Source organism: Ictidomys tridecemlineatus, chromosome 3, assembly GCF_052094955.1.
Source record: "Ictidomys tridecemlineatus isolate mIctTri1 chromosome 3, mIctTri1.hap1, whole genome shotgun sequence".
Taxonomy (NCBI): domain Eukaryota; kingdom Metazoa; phylum Chordata; class Mammalia; order Rodentia; family Sciuridae; genus Ictidomys; species Ictidomys tridecemlineatus.
Genome location: NC_135479.1, coordinates 135,326,003 through 135,346,766, shown reverse-complemented (window position 1 = coordinate 135,346,766; position 20,764 = coordinate 135,326,003). Strand labels below are relative to the sequence as shown.

The window sequence follows — 20,764 nt, the reverse complement described above, 5'->3', positions numbered from 1 at the left end:
ATGACAAACTGTAAATTCGCAGTAAATTTGATCTTAATGAACTTGACAGGGAATGAAGAGATAGGATCCAAAGTAGATTAATCCTTTCCAATCAGTGCATTTAACATGAATTTGAATGAAAATCCATAGACATGTGCTCAATTTTTGACATTTAACTGTTTTTATCAAGAATAAAAAAAGCTATTTTGGAAATTTTTGGTATTAAAAGACAATTTTAAATGTCCATTTTTCTTCAAAACCTGTGTGTGTGTGTGTGTGTGTGTGTGTGTGTGTGTGTGTGTGTGTTGGTAACTCCTTTGTTCCTGCTTGCTGTTCCTACTCAGGATCTCTTGAAGCTGCATCTAATAAATTAGAGAATATCAGAGTGGGAAGTCTACTGCTTTTTCTGGTTCATGAAAAATGCAAAATAACGTTAAGACAACATGGCTTGTGTAGAGGATTTGGGCAAACTCCACAAATTGTGTGTGCACTTATGTATGTGTTTGTGTGTACGGTACACTTTATTTCAAAATATTACCTTAAGAAAATATGAGGTTTTTTTCCAATGGAGATACCACAGTTGAAAGTAAAACTGTAGATCTTCTAAAAAATTGTCTTCAGGGCTTATGTTTTCTTTAAAAAAAAAAAAAAAATATATATATATATATATATATATATATATATATATATCTCCCTTCCAGAAAGTGAGGGATTTACATTTGAAAAAGGACAATGCTAAATAAAGATATGAGTGGCAGAATTCCAGACATTGAGGACTGAGAGTGGAGATGCTCTCCAAGGGGGCTTGGCCTATACATAGAATTCTCTTCACTTGGTACTTTAAAGAAAGCTGCCTCCTTCACTGCATATTTTAAAAATACCTTCCATATTATGAAACCTTCATATTTAAGATGGACGCTATTATCATTTTTAATGGTAAATATTATTTGAAGAGGGATTACTAAATTAGATTTTTTATTCTGTTTGACTCAAAAAAAAGTGAGGTGTGACTATACAGGTGTGACATCAGTTTTCTTTTATGGCACTGTATTGGAGTTGAAGACATAGTTCTGGTCCAGAATTCTACCACACTCAAGGATTCACCCACCTTTTAAAGTCATATTCCCTCTGGAATTTACACAGAAGAAAACTATGACTGCAGTTTGTTCTTTGGTTAGGATAAAAGTGGACAAGTATGCTTCTCTCCTTCCTCTTCTCTCTCTCCCCCTCCTCTTCCCTCTGGTAAGACTTGAAGTACAGTAGAAAAAAGGTGCACCTAATCTAGAAGATGGATCTGAATCTAAATCTTGGTTTTCCAGTGTCTGTTTTTAGTCTGAACATTTTTGAATATAAGGTCATCCTGCTATGAAATGCATAAGAGAAAACTTGTAGAAATGTAAAACAAATGAGGTATCTATATGCAAATGTCTAGCATGCAGTAGTCATGTGAACAGCTCATATGATTAAATTATTATTCAATGTCTAGTGCTTATTAAAATAATATATGGACCAATTTTGTTGAATTTGTATCAATTCCTGATACTAACTTTAGAATATCACTTTGATACATGGATTGATGAGGATTAATAGGGTTTGAAATTCTGTGTATTTAGTTTAAAATGAATATAGATCAAAAGTAATGTTGAAATAATTTCCTAGCTCATTGCTAAAGTTACTTTATGTCACATGGGTAAAAACAGAGAAATAAGACCGGCTAGTTGCTGAATGTGTATCTCATACAACATTGCAAATTTACTTGTGTGAAAAATCTAGTGGCACCAGTGAGTGTCTGAAGAAAGTATCTTGAGGCTTTTAACAAGGTAATAGCTCAGTAAATGAGGCTACCAAAATGCTGATACTGAATCTTCCAAAGAGTCACCACTATGTTCTAGGAGGTCATTTAATATTTTTGGGTTGAAAGCAACTTAAAACTTATCCCTACTTATCCAATATAGAAATTCCACATATAAACTCTAATATGAATCAATCAAGTCTCTGCTTCTATATATCTTATAAGGAGACACCTAGCATGTCCAAAGATAGGGAATTTCATTATTGTTCAACTCTGACACAGTTGTTTCCAATTGATTTGAAATCTATTTCCTTGTAACCTTGATCCATTGATTTGAACTTTACCCTTTGGGGAGTGATTTGCAAGAGGAAAATACTTCAGCAAAATATTTTTTTACAAAGTTAACCAGTTCAGAGGATGTTATAGGGGCTCAATAAATGTTTTTGGAATAAATGATGAAATGGGGATTTTTTTTCTTTTTAGCATGAAGACAGTCTTGCCCCTAAGGGCTTAATATTATTAACACAAAAGAAAATGCATTTCCAAATATTTTTCACTTATTTACTTGAAGTTTGTGAGAAAAATGTGTCTTTGGTTCAAATTATCATCTATTAACGCACAGCATTAATTTCTTCTGCCAAAGCTGCTGTCTTGGAGTTACTTTAAAGTTTAAAAGGTAAGAAATTCCTGTAAGCTTTAAAGTTCTAAGCTGAACTGAAAGGAATGTTTGTGGTTTTTTTGAAAAGAATAATTCTCTTCTCTCTCCTCCTCCATGCTCTGTATCCCTGTCACTGTATACACATGCACACATATACAGACACATTCCCATGTTTGGTATATCACATTGTTGAATGAAGTTCCCACTATCTTCAGATATCTCTCAGAAAAAAAGTTAAATATAATTTAATTTCTTTTTATACTGCAATAATTGATCATTTTAATTCTTATTCCTTATTCTTAACATGAAAATAAAGACATAAAACACATGCACAAAATAAAATTCAAAGCTGAAAATAAATGGTTTATTTTAAAAATATGTAAATTTACAAATCAAATGAAAAATGGAAAATACAAAATTTCATGAATAAAATTAAAAAGATAATCTTAAAATATTAAAACCTATAGAAAGAAAATGGGTAATTAACAAGTGGAGTGATGTTTTTGTTCCCAGTACAATGGAGTGCTTTTTTTATTAGAATCCTAAGAATCATTTAAGCTGCAATACAAAAGAGAATTCAATAAATTGTATGGGATTGTGTAATTAGACACTCTACATAGCATGGTTCTTTGTTAACCTGGGTGCAGAAGGTACTGATGTCATAGATCTAAACTTTATAAGAGAAATCATTTGTTCTTGCTCTCTAAATTATGAGTATATGTCCCTATATCCTTCAGATGGGCATCTTCTAGAATAGAAAACATGTTTAAAGTAAGTTCTATTAGGATGAGACAAATTAGATTTGATTTGCTTTATATTATAGCATTTGGAAAAACTCAATATGAAAGATAGGAATATAAATAGAAAAACAAACCAAGGAGTTTCCAGGGGCCCCTATGGTATTAAGGATAAATATGAAGCTCCAAAGTGCAAAAAAAAAAAAAAATGCAGCATCGCAAGAAAATGGCCCCTTGGGAATGAGACCACCCCTTGTTGACCTAAAGCTCCTAAAATGATTGACATTAAGAGCTACTCCAGAGTCAACTCTCCTCTGGTCTTGTAAATAAAGGGTTAGTAGCGGGAATAATTATGATTTATCATAAGAAAAAGCATTAAAAAGGCTAAAATATTCATTCCAAGAGTGACTCCATATCATAGCTTTATAGTCAAGAATCCAGAGGGGAATAATTTTTTCAATTTAAAGTAATCAATAATTTCTACGTAGAAAAATTATGTATTATGGACTTTAACACTGATAAAGGATGCTTATATATAGAAGACGGTTTTAGAATTGCATAATAAAATTCATACTACTAGGACAAGGGCCTCCTTAAATTATGAATTATTGTGTTTCATAGTATCCTCCAAACTCATTTATAGGTATATTTATTTTTTTTATTACTTAGCAGTCTACATAGTTGAGCACTAGGATTAGCATGCTTAATTTCTTAATATGACTTCTAGGAATACAGTAGAAAATCAATTAATACCAGATAACTGGCTACCGTTTAGCAGTGACTAAAGAAGTTCTGGGTACAACAGAGTCCACTGCAACCCAGATCAGCTGTAGCCATAATAAGTTATTTATATGAGCGTAGGGAAGGCAAGAACTAATGACAAGTACCACTCTGTGAGCAGCAAATTCACAAATAATATTAATGAACTGACAACACCAACACAAAAGCATTACAGTATAAACATAATTTAAAAATTGGACAAGAGTTATAGTGGTTTGTAATATCATACTAATGGCTGTTTAAAGATGAGCACATGCATATGTGTCTGTGTATATGTATACACACATAGATAATGCATGCGCATGTGGATTCATACATATACACACATACACAGTTTGTGTGTGAATATATATACACACAAGCATATAAAATTAAGGTGTGTGGATATTTATATATATGTATACTTATATGTGTGTATATATATATACACATATATACATTTTCTACACGTAACATAGATATCTACTTTGTAAACTCTGCACTTAGTTTTACTTTTCCAAGTCTGAAGAACATTAAAATTTTACTTAAAACCAACCAGAAAAGTTTCATTGACAATGACTTTCAGATGGACTTATTTGGATCAAGATATTACCTGTGCTAGTGAATAAATTACAGGAAGTACAATTAATTCTTTTAGAATATTAATGCTAAAAGCAACTGTCAAGGTTACTTAACCTAATCTCCACACATTACAATGAGGAGACACAAAAAAGTGAGGAGAAATCATTTTCCTAGTTTTCACATTAGCAAGGTTGGATTAAAAGGCAAATTGCTAAACATCCTGTTCTGCACTCTTTTCACAAGTTAGAAATGCCCTAAAAGCATTTTGCTCTCCATTAGCACCATTAGAAATTGCCTTTCAGACTGAACCAAGTATAGAGTCACCTGAAAATCTGTTTGTTAACCTACAAATTCTGAGTGATTGATACAAGTAGAGAGGGAGATGGAGTAATAAATATGAATCAATCCAAAGATAATCAAGGATTTACGGTAATTAAAAGTTATGATATATTTTCAAGTTTATAAATGTAACATCAATTACCTGAGATGAGGGCAAATGTGATATAGTAAGAGGAAATGCAACATGCCCTTTAAATCAATCATCAAGAGACATTTTTAGTTATATTGCTTTGTAACCTCCTAAGTGGGTGTCGGTCTTGCTGTGGTGGTGTATTGAACAGCCAAATGAGAAAAAGAGCTTGTTTATCCTCAGAAAAAAATAGATGTAGGCCCTGATTATCTTTTTAATGGATGAGTAAAAATAAAATTAAAAAAAAATACTCTAATCAGAAAATTATAATACCCGTCAACAAGTAAAGGGATTTTTTAAATCCACAGACACAGCTGCTCTATAAGGTTAAGATTTGAGGTGGGGGGGGGCAGGGATGGAGGATGTAAAAGAGGAGATTCACTTCAACCCAGTCTTTACCTGAAAAGAACACAGGAATATCAGAGACTGGGAACAGACTGTTGACACTATCATTCTAAACCTTAGTCATGCCTGAGAAGCAAAACAGCCATCCAGATAGTCACTCTGAATTTATCCCTATGAGGAGGCTGAGAATTTTTTTCTGCCTATCAAACCATAAACTGGGAAGGAAAAGGGGGGGGGCTCTTCCTCCCAGGAGTACCCTTGGTTCTCATTACTCTTTACATTTTCCCTTTCATACATTTTTCAGGGATGAATAGGAGAGTCCCTGCTTGTCACTGCTAGACCTCCTGGAACTCTTCTTCACTGGCATAGCCACCTGCAGCTGCTTCCAGAACCTGCCCTGTGGATACTTGGATTTCTCCCCTTTCCATTTAATGACCGTGAGCACCGTCTTAGCCCTCTTCAGCTCTTTCACCTTCGTCTCCTTCACAGCTTTGTACTGCACTAAAATGACGTTGATGTTGCCCCGAGAGGCCATATTTTCTAGGCCAGCCTTGAGCTCCAGGAGGGCTTGGGTTCCCTGGAGCACGTAGTTGGGACTTAGGACAACCAGGAGGCGTCTGCTTTTCTGAATGAAGCTCAAGGTCTCATCTGTGACAACTGGGAAAGAAAACACCATGGGGATTAGTGTTGGCCCAGAACTATCCAAAAGCATGGGGCTTGAGGGAACTCAGGGTGACGGCCTGAAGAACCCAGGTGAAACCTTACCAGCAGCACATGGTTATCCTTAGACCCAATCATGTTCTTCACTAAGTGCCATTCTCCTCAGGGAAAATGGAAATGGCATCCACATATTCCACAAAAAGAAGATTCCAAACAAGTATGAAGCCAAAACATGGCTGTGACCTCAGTCTTTCAAAGCATGACTAAAGCCACAATGAACAGATGCGTGACACAGGAATCAGTTTCTACAAACAGCATGGTATGTTGTAACCCAGTCAGACCTACTCCTAAGCCCTATACAAAGACACCTTTGTATAATCTCCCTAATATAAAAAAAAAAATTCAAAAGATATATATTGTAGAGTCCAAATCAGAGAATTTCACTTTTTGCTAACACAGGAAAGGGTAGGAATGTTCACTTTTGAAAGTCCCCTCCACTGCTGAACACCTCCTTGACTCTGACTGATATCAATGAGGTTGGATGAGGACCTTCAAAAATACAGCCAATCCAATGGGACCTTGTCTAGAAATGCATTCTCAACTTGGCTTTCTACCTCTCTCTGCTGTGGAGACCAAATTAATCCCTGATCTTTCTCCTCAAAATACTATCATTACTAGGGAGTCATGTGTCTCTGCAGCTGTTGCTGATGTGTCTACTTTCACTCATTGGCAAACTCTTTTTTAAAGTAAAAAAAAAAAAAAAAAAAAAAAAGAAGAAGAAGAAGAAGAAGAAAAAGCCGGGGAAATGGAAGAGCAGTATAATTTTATTCTGCAGTAAGGGGCTCTGATTAATTCCTCTCAGTAAATTCTTGAAACTAATCTATCACCTCACAGATGCTTAGGGAGGGCTATATAATCCTTTACAAGGGCAGGAATAGTTGCCAACTCCAGGTGATGCACTGATGTTATGGAAATGTACGTCATGGCTCACCATGCTCCCCTATGCAGTCTTTTCAATGCTTAATCTTTGTGAGTTCAGAAATAATAGGTAAAGATAGGCAATTAGAATCTAGCATGTGCAACCTGGAGGAGAATTTAGGAATAAATATCTATCTGCTCCAAGAAGCTCAACTGGAGGCTGACCACATGTAAGCATAGAAAGAGACCCAGAGGCAAAGTGATTTGGGCAAGAGAAGCGGGGGGGGGGGGGGTGATACAAAATGACACAAGAATCTATCAGAAGAAAGATGCAAGAGTAATGCAAGAGAAAGCTTGAATTCTCCCAAGAACTATCAACCCCTATTGGAAGGTCTTACCCAGTTATATATGTATATTTTCCCTTAACTTTTCACACAGAAAGTATTGATGGAATGGCTGTATGAAAGGATAAATGGGTGAGTGTGATATGGGGGAATTAAGTATTAAAATGAACAGAATTTATCCTTTAACCATATGATTAATTTATCATTTCCTGGCAAAGTTATACTGAAAGAGATATCTTCTGAAGGCAAATATGATAAGCTTTTGTATGATGATTAGGTAAATAAGATAGCAGATCTATTTAATTCAAAATGAGAAAAATATTTAAGCCTATCTTATGTCTCAATGATTCACATAACATCTTTCAAAAACATGTTAAACAAATGATTAATGTAAACAGGATCTTCTAGGAAGAAAATTAGTTTGTCATGCTTAAGATTAGAGACAGTGCAAGTGAATTTCAAAGGTAGGGAGTTTAGTTTATAAATGTTACTTTGTGTTTTTTACAAAGACACAGGTGAACCACTGCTTTGTGTTTTATAGTTTAGCCTTGAAAAGATACTTTTGCTTTAAGACATTCAGCAATCTCCGCTTTTCTTTTTTAAACCTACTAGAATACCTTGTAAAATTTTAAAATAAATCTCAAATGTATAAGCTGATAAAACAGAAGCAGACCCAAGGAAAAAAAAGAATTTGAGTAGTACAAGTTTGCTAGAAAGCAAAAGCAAAGAAAAGGAAATGGCCAAGTGCCAAAGGAAAATATTCTATTGTCAGTGAACAAAAGAAAGGGAAAATTCTATGCACCCTAATCTGTAACTCAGTCTTAGTAAAACTAAGTAAACCTCAATCTTTATAAAAACAACGTTTTAATTTTACTCAGTCTTTGTAAAAAAACAAAAACAAAACATTCTTAGAAAACCAATGCAGATTTGTATAAACTTTCTAAAAATCTAAATATGAATTTAAAGGACTTTTAAAGCTGTGGCACTTTGATATAGTTTAACTCCACTGTGGATCTATGTTTCTGAAATGGAGTTGTTAAAGATAACCAGGAAAAATATTTTTAATACCCTAAACAAGTTGAATAGTGTAAATCTTACAATATAGTATTATTTCTGGAGAAGTCTCTATTACATCAAGGAATTGGACATTAAATATCCAATATAGAACTATGACTCTATCACACAATCTAAAGCTAAGAATCCCTTTGCCTTTCAAGGGTAACATCATTTGTACTCCTGTGAAATACCTACTTCCCCCAGGCAGACTGTCTCGGTCAAAGATGCACAACTTGTATCCAAATTCATTCTCCAAAACTCCACGGAGGGTCAATAACACAAATTCCTCTTCTTCAGCATTCCTTGCGTAGGATACATAAATATCATACTCCTTCCCATCTAGCAAAAGCAACACAGATTCCATATCAGTTAGAAAAGTTTATCAAAAGTAAGACCTTTATTCTTAAATCTAACTTCTGCATGTGGGACATTTTTATTTTTGCATGTATACATTATGTGATAGATGCTAATGTGATTTTCCATGTGGTACTTCCCAGGCAAAATAGCTACTTGAATTTAAATTTTTATTCAATGTGTCTTCTGTTTGCATCTTAGTTAGTTGAGTCTATGGTGGAGAAAGAGAAAGGTTTAGCCTATTCAACTGTAGATTAAAACATAACATGGACATAAATTGTAGGTGCCAGAAGTTAATTAATGTAGAGAATTTCTACTCCTTTTCTTGATACATCATTCATTTATATATTAGAGTTATAAATTGAAACTTTTTGAAACTGTCCAAAATATACCTGAAATGAACTATAATTAAAAATATATTTAGATTCAAGGATTAATCTTTCCCAAAGTTGTATAATTATAAAAATAATGAGTCATTGAAATGCAAATTATGTGCCTCTTCCAAAAGCCTGTCAAATTAGAATCCTCATGGGGTGGACCTAAGTATCTGCATGTTTAAATGTTTCATTCTTATTTCTGGGCAGAGTTTTTGCAATGGAGCAGTGCTCCTTAAATTTTAATGTGTATACAAATCATTTGGGAGTGTTATTAAAATGTAGATTCTGATTCTATAAGGGTTAGGACTATGAGTCTCTTTCTAATAGGCTCTCAGGTGATTCTGATGCTGCTGGTGCATGGATCACCCTTGAGTACAGAGTGTGGACCTGGACAAGCCAGCACAGTTGCCACAAATCACATTTCTATCAGGCACTTGAAATGCATCTGGTCTAAACTGAAATATGTTATGAGTGTAAAATATAACACATTCTGAATTTTGAAATTTTAGTGTAAAAAATGCCAAATATCTCAAACGTGTATCAATTACATGCTGAAATAATATGAACACACTGAGTCTAAGCATTATTTTTACTTGTTTCTTTTTACTTTTTCTAATTTGGCCACTAGAATATTTTTAATCTCCTATGTGGCTCGCTTTATACTTCCTATTTGGACATTACTGATCTCACACTAAATCACATATTGATCTAAGAAAGGAGACTACTACACATTGGAAAGAGTTTTTAATAGTAAAGACTGGAATACGTGGTAATGTGCTTAAATCGTCTAGTTAACCTAGGTTTTATCAAATGAATATGTTTTCTAAAGACGACAATAGAAAAGGTTTACATCAAACTTTCATCACTTACCTAGAATGGTCTCATCTGTTCCAAAATGAGCCCGGTAGAAGAGGACCATCTCCAGCCAGTAGACATGGTAAACAACAATGAGAATCACCACCAGCAGGACCGTGGCTCCAAAACCACATGCCAGCTCTACTGTGTATCTTGGAGCTACCACTGGAATAAATAACAAACCAGAAGGAATTTCTATGTGGTAATCACAGTGGCCCATCATGTTGCAAAGCTGGATAAGCCCAGCGGCTAAACCCTGCACCTGACTTACATGTTTGAATAAACAGAGATAACACTGTAGACTTTAGACTCTATTTCATAATACTAGATTGTCTCATATTCATTTTACTGTGTTTTGTTTGTAGCATAGAAGGTGCTTTTAGCTATCAGTTGATTCGAACTTTGATGATAAACAAACTAAAACAGAATCTTAACATTGGGCAGGATTCAGAAAGCTATCTAATTAAACTCACAATCCGACCCATACATCAACTCAAAACATTTTTGAACAGTGTCCCTCTACCCTCTGATTGGTTGTCTCTGGAATGGAGTCTTAAATGTCCTACCTGGAAAAGCCCATGATATTGGTAGACTGTCATGGAGAAGGAATTTAGTTCCTTTTCCTTTATTTGCAAAGAGGCTTCAAAAATCTTATTTGCAGTTGGCAGAAACAGAGGGCTTTTATCCAAAATGCTTAGTATGCTTGCGCCAGAAGCATCTCCCATGTCCACAGTTCTGGGATACACACTCTGAAGTCTGACTTGCAATATGTGGTTATGGACAGATTTCCACATAACCTGCTTACTTTTATGCCATAGACACCATGTCTGCTTTTTTTTTTTTAATAAGAAATAGAGTGAGATAATTCCCAATTAACCTAAAACTGGCTATAACTCATCAGCCCTGGAAACCAAGCCTTTTAGAACTGAATCACTGGTCACAGCAGACAACCTTCCTGTCTTGTTGACCACTGTCCTTTCCTCACAAAACTCAAGAAGACGTCACAAAATGCCTTGGTCATGCAAGAATTTCTGATTGGAACAGTGCTTTCCCTGTTTTAGTTTTTAAGGTCAATGTTCAAAATGCCATTATTTTGAAAGATAAAACCCTTTTTTTTTTCAAGCTGAGCTCTGCCTGTAGAAATCTCCACTCTTCTCTGTTTATAATTTTTTACAGTGTTTTTATTTATATAATGTGATTTATCTTATAGGCCTGCTTCTCCACTCCCTCTCACTTCCCCTAATCTGTACATTCCCAGTTTTCCAGGTGGGGACCATCTTTTCATCCATCCTACTTAAATATTTAAATAATTCTCACACTGTACTATGTATCAGAAACTTCCCTTTGGTTGCTTGTGGTAACTAGCTAAAGAGTCTGAGGAAGGAATAGAACATTTGCTGAATCTGAAACAGAAGGGCTTAACTTAGGTAACTGTTGATTTGACAGTTACTTATTAACATGTACTGTTTGCCACAGCCTTTGGGGGGCAGAACAGTGGATAAGAAAGAAAGGATCTCTGTACTTTGGGAGATAATATCCTAATGCAGAAAAGTAAAAAGGAAATAAAATAAAAGGAAATAAATCTGCGTTAATTTTGAGTAGTGATCAATGCCAAAAAGAAAAAAAAAAAAAGGTATGTGATAGAGTTGACCAGGGGACGAGGCTGAGGCAAGGGAGGTCTATTAGTCATTGTAGTGAGGGATGAGTTCAAAGCTAGCCCCAGCAAAAAGTGAGGCTAAGCAATTCAGTGAGACCCTGTCTCCAAATAAAATACAAAATAGGGCTGGGGATGTGGCTCCATGGTTGAATGCTCCAACATCACCATGGAGCAATTCTCACTTCAAAGGGCAGGGATCTTTGCCTAATATTGCCATGAGTTAATTATTGGTCATATATAAGGGGGAGCGATTCCTTTTAAAACAGTTTTCTATCCAAAAAAAAAAAAAAAGGTAATCAGTGGAATTGAGTCCAAACTTTTCTAATTAAAGGGTCAATTGTAGAGTTTCGAGTTCTGGATCCCAAACTCAGGTTCTTAATCCTGCTGCAGGTACAGCCTGGGACGCAGCATATGAAATGATTATCAGGAACTCTAGTACTTGCTTCATGAATAGTGGCCTATTAAAAGAAGAAAATCCCACCATAAAATGCCAGAAGTGTTGTTACTGAGGATTTGCTAAGATTAATTCAGGTAGCTGGCACAAAAATTGTTGTGTCCTTGATATTTCCGAGTACGTGTTATGTTAATAGCACGCCAGGGTAGGTCCCACTGTTATTTGCATTATTTGCTGAGTTATTTTGGCTCTCTAAAATGTCCATCCAGGGGAGGAGGAGGAAAGGTCACTAGCTACACTTACCTGAAATGGATTTTTCTAACCGTCAATAGAGGTCTTGCTTAATGACCAAAAGATCAATTACCCTCTTAAATTTCTATCGCATTCATTTTACTACTATATATTTTTTTCTAATGAGCCTTTAAATTTTGTTTTGTGTCATACAATCACACATGTCATATTTATGGATAATTTTGTGCAGTCATCTTGCTAAAAAGGAGACCCTAATGCTACTTAACTAATTGAACTCTTAAAATATTCCCCACCAGCCTGATTTTCTAAATGGCTTGGGTCAGTGCAAGGGATGCCCTACAAGGCTTTCATGTGGAGCTGTGCTGGTTTACCGGGAAAGGGTGACACTCTGCTCACATGTTCTATCTGCCCCAGCTGCAACCTCTGGCATTTTGACATAATTATTTTACCCTTATGCACTCTCAGACTAAAGGATTTCCAATCAGAAAGGGGTGATGAAATTTGGCCAAATTGGACTCCTGAACTGCTTCCCTCATTGATTTCAATAATAATCTAACTCAGGATGTAGCCATTTGCTTCTTATTATTCCTGAATCCAAATTTCCTCCATTCATTTTTTGCAATTCTACAGTAAAAAAATGTCTCCAAACTCCAAATTTCATTCTTATTGTAATTGGAAACTTGCTATCTATTGAGTCCTTCAAGCAAATGCCACCTACTCAGATTCCAAGGGACCACAGAATCTATGGTCACCCTTTGATAAACTTATGGAACTTCTTGATAGTTTTTGAAACTGGTAATGACCATTTTTTTCCTCAATTGCAAACAGAGAATTCTCTATTTAAATAACGGTAAAGCAAAGACTTAAGATGGACTTGATCTGCAGATGGTTTGATTTGGCTATTGCAGTTTGTTAAAGTTTATGTATTTTGAATTTCAGCTTCTGTCCTTTGAGGAGTAATTGATAGTAGAATAGCCTTCCTTATACAAAACAAAAGGTTTTTCAAAATTGGACAACTAATAGTGCAATCTATGGGGATCCTTTCTCTCTTATCCACTGTTATCTTATGGGGAAAAGGGACAAAAGAAGAGTAAGCCTGGATCATGGGCTTAATCTTAACTTTTAAGTTTTCTTCTTTTAATAGGCCACTATTCATGAAGCAAGTACTAGAGTACCTGATAATCATTTCATACGCTGTGTCCCAGGCTGTACCTGCAGCAGGATTAACAACCCGAGTTTGGGATCCTGAACTCAAAACTGGGTTGTGGAACAGAGAGAGGAAAGCCAGAAGAGGGCAGAGGTTACACTGAATTCAAAGAAATTAGAGTTCAAGAATAGTTGGCATGTATTTATAGGCCTGAGTACCAGAGAGAAGAGAACACTAGCAATGGAGTAGAGTAGAAAAGTAACTCTAGCAAACACATGGGGTTACCTTGAGTCTTTGGCCAAATCAAAGTGAAGCATATTTAGGGTGGTACTTTACATGGTCAGGCAAATAGCAGCTAGAAACTGCACAATACTTGGAGCTCTGCAGAGCTGGACAAGAGCTGAGTTTAGGCCACTTAGAGGTCAGAAACTTCATTTAGCTACAAAGATGCCACAGAAAGCTGAGTCTTAGAAGTAGGTCCCATGCAGCCCTACAGAAAAGGCTATTTATTTTTTGACTATTCTAATGCAGATATGGAAAGTGACTTAAGACAAATAAATATGCAAATGCCTATGCAAGCAAATTAACTACCTGCTAGAACAAAACTCAACATTCTAATAAAACCCAGAGATTCAGTGATACAGCATCTAAAATGTCCACCACATGACAAAAAATAATAGGATAAAGAGAAAAATATGTGATCCATATTCAGAAAAAAATTATCCAGTATAAATAGAACCAAAATTGGCAAAGATACTGCAATTGCCAGTAAATACATTGAAATGTATATTAAAATTTGTCTGCTGAATTAAAAGCAAGAGGTATCTTGACTATCATGATGCAAGAATAGGAAATATCAATATTACAATAGAGAAATGGAAATATGCATTTCTGAAATTAAAAATGCTACAACTTAGATGTCACAAAAGAAATTATATGTAGTCACTAGAAACTATCCAAACTCAGATTTTAAAAGGAATGAAATTAAATGAGAAGCTTGGTTACCTGAGGGGTAACTACTGAGTTGTATATCATAAATTTTACTGCAAGAGTAATGAGAAAATACTATGAGTTATAGGAAAATATATTTGAAGAAACAAAAGCTGAACATTTTTTGATTTAATAATAAACATAAACTTAGAGAACCAATAAGTTTAATAAACTAAGATACATATGAATAAAACCATACCTAAGGCTCTCATAGTTCAATTGTTCAAAACAAAGCGATGATGAGAAAACCTCAAAATCTCCCAAAGAAAAAGAAATGAGAGCAGGACATAGCAGTGCATGATTGCTATCCTGGCTACATGAGTCGCTGAGGCAGGAAGATCACAAGTTTGAGGCCAGTCTGGGAAACTTAATGAGACCATGTCTTAAAAATAGAAAGGGCTGTGAGTGTAGCTCAGTAGTTCAGCACCTTGAGTTCAATCCACCGTACCACAATTAAATGAGACATATATAAAAAGAACAATAATAATTTAAAAAGCTGCCAATTCACATTATAAATAATTTTCTGCAGGAAAAAAATGAAGGGCATCTTTAAAGAGCTAAAATACAAAAAAAAATCTTTCAACTCAAAATTACATATCTATTGAAAATACTAACAAAAGCATCAGAATCACTGGCTATTCATATGAAAAAAATTAAACTTCAATTCCTACTTCATATCATTTATTTAAAAACTGATAATTAGAGGTAGATCATGGACCTACACAAAAGGTAAAACTTCATGGCTGAAGTATGCAGAGCTCTCTTAAGACAGAGGAAGCAATAAGCATTAAAGTAAAAGTAATTTAAAACACCTCATCAAAAGTAAGAGCCTCTATCAATTTAAAACACTAGTAAAAGGGGCTGGGATTGTGGCTCAGCAGTACAGCATTTGCCTAGAACGGGCAGGACCCGGGTTCTGTGTTGTGTCCACCTACACCTAAAAAATAAATATTAAAAAAAATTAATAAAAAAAACTAGTAAACAGACTGGCATGTGACAGAATGGGAAAGTATTTGAAAAACATGTATGTGACAAACGAGTGTTATCCAGGGCAGATAAAGAACGCCTACAACTCAATCATAAAAGCACAATTCACCCACTTGTAAAATGGATAAAAATATTTAAACTGTCATATCACAGAACACTTACAGATGGTTAATAAGCACAGGAAAAAGTTCTCAGTATTTAGTCATGAGGGAAATAAAAATAAAATTATAATAAGGCACACTCACCATTAGAGCTGAAGTTAAGAACACCAAATGGTGAAGATTTGCATACGCTCTGGGTGGTGGTGTACAAATGATACAGCCACTTAAGAAGAAATGTCTAACAGTTTCTGATAAAATTAAGCAGTGATTCTAGTCATGGGTATTCACCTCAGAAAAGTAAAATAAGTCCATAAAGAGACATGAATAAGAATGTTCACAGAGGAATTATTTAAAAGACCCCCAAACCGGAAAACACCCAGATGTCCACCATCCAGAGAATGAAAAAAAAAAAAAATTGCAATACGTTCTTTTGAAAAATTACTCCTTGGCAAACAAAAGAACCAAATGACTACTAAGCACAACAGTGTGGGTGTATATCAAGAACAGTTGCTAAATTAAAGAACATTTGTACAATGGTGAATCCTGTATGGGTCCACAAATATACAGTTCAAGAAGAGGAAAAAACAATCTTCTCAGAAAGAAATTTAAACCAATCATCTTACCAAGTGTGGAGGAGGTAGGGGAAGTAGGAATAAACCCATTAGGGGAAGGATCAGGGAGTTATTCTCTGGGTGATGGTAATATACTATACCATGATAGTGTATTAGGCTACATAGATATATTCATTTCTCAAAAGTTATCAAATGATATGCTTGAGTTATACAATTTCTTACTGTAGGTTTTATCAAAAAAAGGAATTATAAATAAATTTTAAAAATCTCAGTAATGTTAAGATGCTTAAACATTTTAGGCAATAACTTAACTGATATTGACACTGCTTTATAAGGTATCAAAAATAAGATGAATCAATAAATGGGAAAATGAGTGACTAGATACATGAAAAAAACAAAATAGCAAAACCTTAATGGTAGAATCTAGGTAGGGTATATGCTCACTGTATAATTCTTTTAAATCTTACATGCATTTGAAAACTTTATATTGAAATATAAAAAGACGAAATAAGACATTTTCAGAGTAAAACAAAACCGAGAGGATGTATCACCAGCAGATGTGAACCATCAGAAATATTAAATAGTTCTGAAGACCAAAATGTTACCAAGAATAAATATAGTGCCAGAAATTGAAAATATGCAAATAAAGTGCTAGTTATCTCACTTAATTTAACTAAATGATTTAAAGGAAAAATCATAACAATACATTATGGCATTTCATAATACATGCAAAACTAATATTTTCTGCATATACAACATAATGAACAGGAGAAAGGGAATGGAAGTATGCCATTGCAAGGATTTCATAAAGTAATATCCAATTAGTTCAAAATAATTATTGCAAATTCTAGAGGAAAAACTAAAAACAAGCAACAAAACAAACAAAAACAATAAAAAGAGGTAGAAGAAACAGGAGGAAAAGGTGATAAAGTAGAATTCTAAGAAATTACCAATTAATCAAAAAGAAGGTAGGAAAGTAAATAAAACAAAGAGTAGATGAAAAAGGTACAGAACACAAAGCAAGATGATAGAATTAAATAAAACCAGTTTAAAATTGCCTGTAATCCCAGTGACTTAGGAGGCTGAGGCAGGAGGATCATGAGTTTGAAGCCAGTCTCAGAAATTTAGTGAGACCATAAACAATTTAGCAAGACTCTCTGTCAAAATAAAAAACTAAAAAGGACTGAGCGTTTAGCTCAGTTGTAAAGCACCCCTGGATTCAATTCCCATAACCTAAACAAATAATTGTATCAAAGATATATATGGACTAATTCAAATTAAAGGATAGAAGTTATCAGGTTGGGTTAAAAAATCCAAGACCCAATAATATGCTGTATCTACAATATATGCATTAAATATAAAGACAATGACATAATTTAAAAAAAATGGAAAAAGATATACAAATACTAACTACCATAAAGTTACAGTGTCTTAATTAATATTACAGTATTACAGATAAAACAGACTATTTTATAATTTAAAACAGTCAATTCATCAGAATGACACACTGACCAGGATGCAGGGGATACATGGTAGTTCAGCTACTCTGGAGGATGAGATGGGAGAGGTAGCAATCAGTCTAGGCAACACAGAGAGACCTTGGGAAAAAAAAGAAGGGGGTGGGGTGGGGAGAAAAAAAAGATAAATAAATAAATAAGGAAAGAGAAGAGAGGAGGCGGGGCAGAAAGAGAGAAAGGGGGAAAGAAAGGAAGCAAGGAAGATTAATGAGAAATTTTTGAGCCTAATAACACAGTTCAAAAATACACAAAACAAATACTAGCAAAATGGAGGAAAGAATTGGAAAAAATAAGAAGAAAGATTTTAACAACCTCCTTTCTTTCAACAATTGGATGACTAGGATGATGGAAAACATAATAGCAAGAAAATAGAAGACATGAACAATGTTAAAACCAACTGATTTAGTTGAGGCTTACAGAATACCACATCCATACACTGAAATATATGTCCTTTTCAAGTGCATGTGAAACATTTGCAACAGGCAACCTGTGAGGCCTTAAAAGTACCAAAACTTAAAAGGAAATAAATCAAACAGAGTATGTCTTTGGTCACAAGAAAATTAAATTAGAAGCTAAAAACCAAGCTTATAGCACAATGCAAAGTATGTATTATCCAATTCCTCAGTTTTCACAGATACTTTGAGAGTTGGGTATTTGAAGGATAAGAAAAGGACCACTTGGGTCAGTTTATAAACATAGCTAGCACCAGAGCCCAAACTTGAACCTAGGTGTGTTTGAAATCAGAATTCTTTCCACTCCATCATAAAATTTCCTAAGGTGGTTCTAAGTCAGAGAAATCCTTCCCTTGAATTTCTTTCTCCATTGCTAATTTAATTACCTAAATTTAGATGACATATGAAATACTATAAATTATTTTTCCAAGAGAGAACATTAAGTCAATTTTAACAATCAGATCGATTTTAACATATAGCATAATTAAAAGATCTAGAAAATCCCCCACATATATATAAATCAGGTAACTTATGCTTAAGCAACACATGGGTCAAAACAAATAAAAAGAATTAGAAAATATTTTATACAGAATGATAATAAAATTTCAACATTTCTTAAATTTGGTTGAAAAAAATCCCATGAGGGAAATTCATAGTTCAGAATGCTTATATTAGAAAAGAAGGATTACTTAAAATCAGTGACTTCAGCTTTTATTTTAAAATGATGGAAAAAGTCAAATTAAAAATAAAGTAATAAAAGTTGAAAATAATAAAGATGAGTAAAATAATGAAATGCCATAAAGAAACTTAATAGGAAAAAATGAACACCTGTTTGTTCACTGCAAAACTTAATAAAATTGGGAAACCCATTTGAAACACGATGAAAACAGAATTTACTAATTTCAGGAATGACGGTGGAACAACACCAAAAATTCTGTAGATATTAAAAATGAGAAAATTATTCAACAAAAACTATAAGCCAATAATGTGACAACTTAGGTAAATTAGAAAAAAATTCTTGAAAAACAAATTATCAAAACTACCATAAAATAAAAAGAACATACCCAAATTCATTACATGAATGAAGCCAATATCACCCTGATATCAAAACAAGACAAAGGTATACAAAATAACCATAGCAAAAAAACACTACAGACCAATGTCCTTGATGAACACAGATGCAAAAATTCTCAATAAAATACTTGTAAACAAAATTGAATAACACATTCAAAAGATTATATACCAAGATCAAATTAGTTTCATTCCAGGAATGAAAGAAAGTTTCAACAAATGCAAAGCAATAAACATAACAGACCATGTTAAAACACTGAGGCTAAAAATCACATGAAAATCTCAACAGATGCAGACAAAGCCTTTGACCCTTTGACAAAATTAAAAATCTTTTTTGATAAAAGCTCCATAGAAATATATATATAGAAATATCTGACACACTCAAATCCTATTACATGTAGAAAGGGGGAAAACTGAGAAATTTTATTCTAAAATCAGGAATAGGATGAGGATGTCCACTCTCACCAATTGTATTGAATATAGTATTTGAGATTTTAGCTAAAGTAACAAGACAAAAAATAAATAAAAGGGATACTAGTGGGAAAGAAAGAAGTCAATTATCCCTGCTTCAGAAATGATCTTATACTTAGAAGACTCTACTAGACTTTTAGCAAAGTAGTAGGATACAAAATCAACATAAAAAAATCAATATCTTTTCTATATGCTAATAACAAATGCAAAGAAATCATGAAAACAATAACTTAATAAAAATACCTAGGAATAAACCTAACTAAGAAATACCTACACAATGAACATTATGGAACACAGAAGAAAGAAATTTCTGAAGAAGACACTAAAAGATGAAAAGGCCTCCAATATTGATGGATATTGGGTAAATTGGCCATATCACCCAATGCAATCTAGATATTCAATGTAATCCCTACTAAAATACCAATAACATTCTTCAAGGAATGAGAAAAAAAAAGTCCTAAAATTCATACAGAAGAATAAGAATAGCCAAAGTAATTCCAACCAAGAAAAGAATAATTACAGAAGTCTAACAATATTCAATTGAAAAATATACTACAGAGGCATAGTAACAAAAACAGCATGGTACTAGCATAAAGACAGACACATATACCAACAGAATAGAATAAAAGACACAGAGAAAGACTTATACAATTAAAACCATCTGATTCATGACAAAGGCATCCAAAACAGATGAAGGAGAAAAGATAGCCTCTTTAAAAAATGTGGAGATAAAACTGAATATTCATATGTAGAAGAATAAAGCAGATCCCTCACTCTCAAACTGTATAAAAATCAATTTAAAACAAATTAAAGACCTAAGTATAGGACCTAAAACTTTTAACTGCTAAAAGAAAACACAGGGGAACACTTCAAGATATAGGCACAGATAATGACTTCTTGAATAATTCTCCAATAGCTCAAGAAATAATAACAAAAACTAACAAAGAGGATTGATCAAATTAAGAAGTTCTGTACTCCAAAGGAAATAAGAGAATGAAGAGACAGCTTACAGAATGGAATAAAATCTGTGTCTGTTATACTTTCAAGAGAGGATTAATATCCAGAATATATGAAGAACTCCAAAAACTTAATATAAAAAATCAAAAAAACCTAATAAACAAATGGGAAAATAAACAGATACTTCTCAAAAGAAGATGTACAAATGGTCAACAAAAACAGACCAAAAAAGTTTGTTCCCCATCTTCAACCATTAGGACAATGCAAATCAATACAACACTAAGAATTCATCTCAATCCAGTTAGAATGAC

General features: G+C 33.9%; 1 protein-coding gene across 5 annotated transcripts in view; it reads right to left on the bottom strand.

The window, feature by feature from the left end:
• The window catches only part of Il1rap (interleukin 1 receptor accessory protein), a 136,872-nt gene that overhangs the window by 6,912 nt on the left and 109,196 nt on the right, over positions 1–20,764 (bottom strand). For 4 of the 5 annotated variants that reach the window (XM_005342374.4, XM_078043871.1, XM_021721417.3 and 1 more), the window contains exons 9-10: positions 9,901–10,050; positions 8,495–8,638 (exon numbers count right to left, since the gene is read on the bottom strand). In XM_005342374.4, coding sequence (XP_005342431.1) covers positions 8,495–8,638; positions 9,901–10,050 — 294 coding nt within the window. Of the gene's footprint in view, positions 1–2,771; positions 5,979–8,494; positions 8,639–9,900; positions 10,051–20,764 lie in introns of those variants that run through there. The other variant, XM_021721416.3, reaches the window with a different exon arrangement.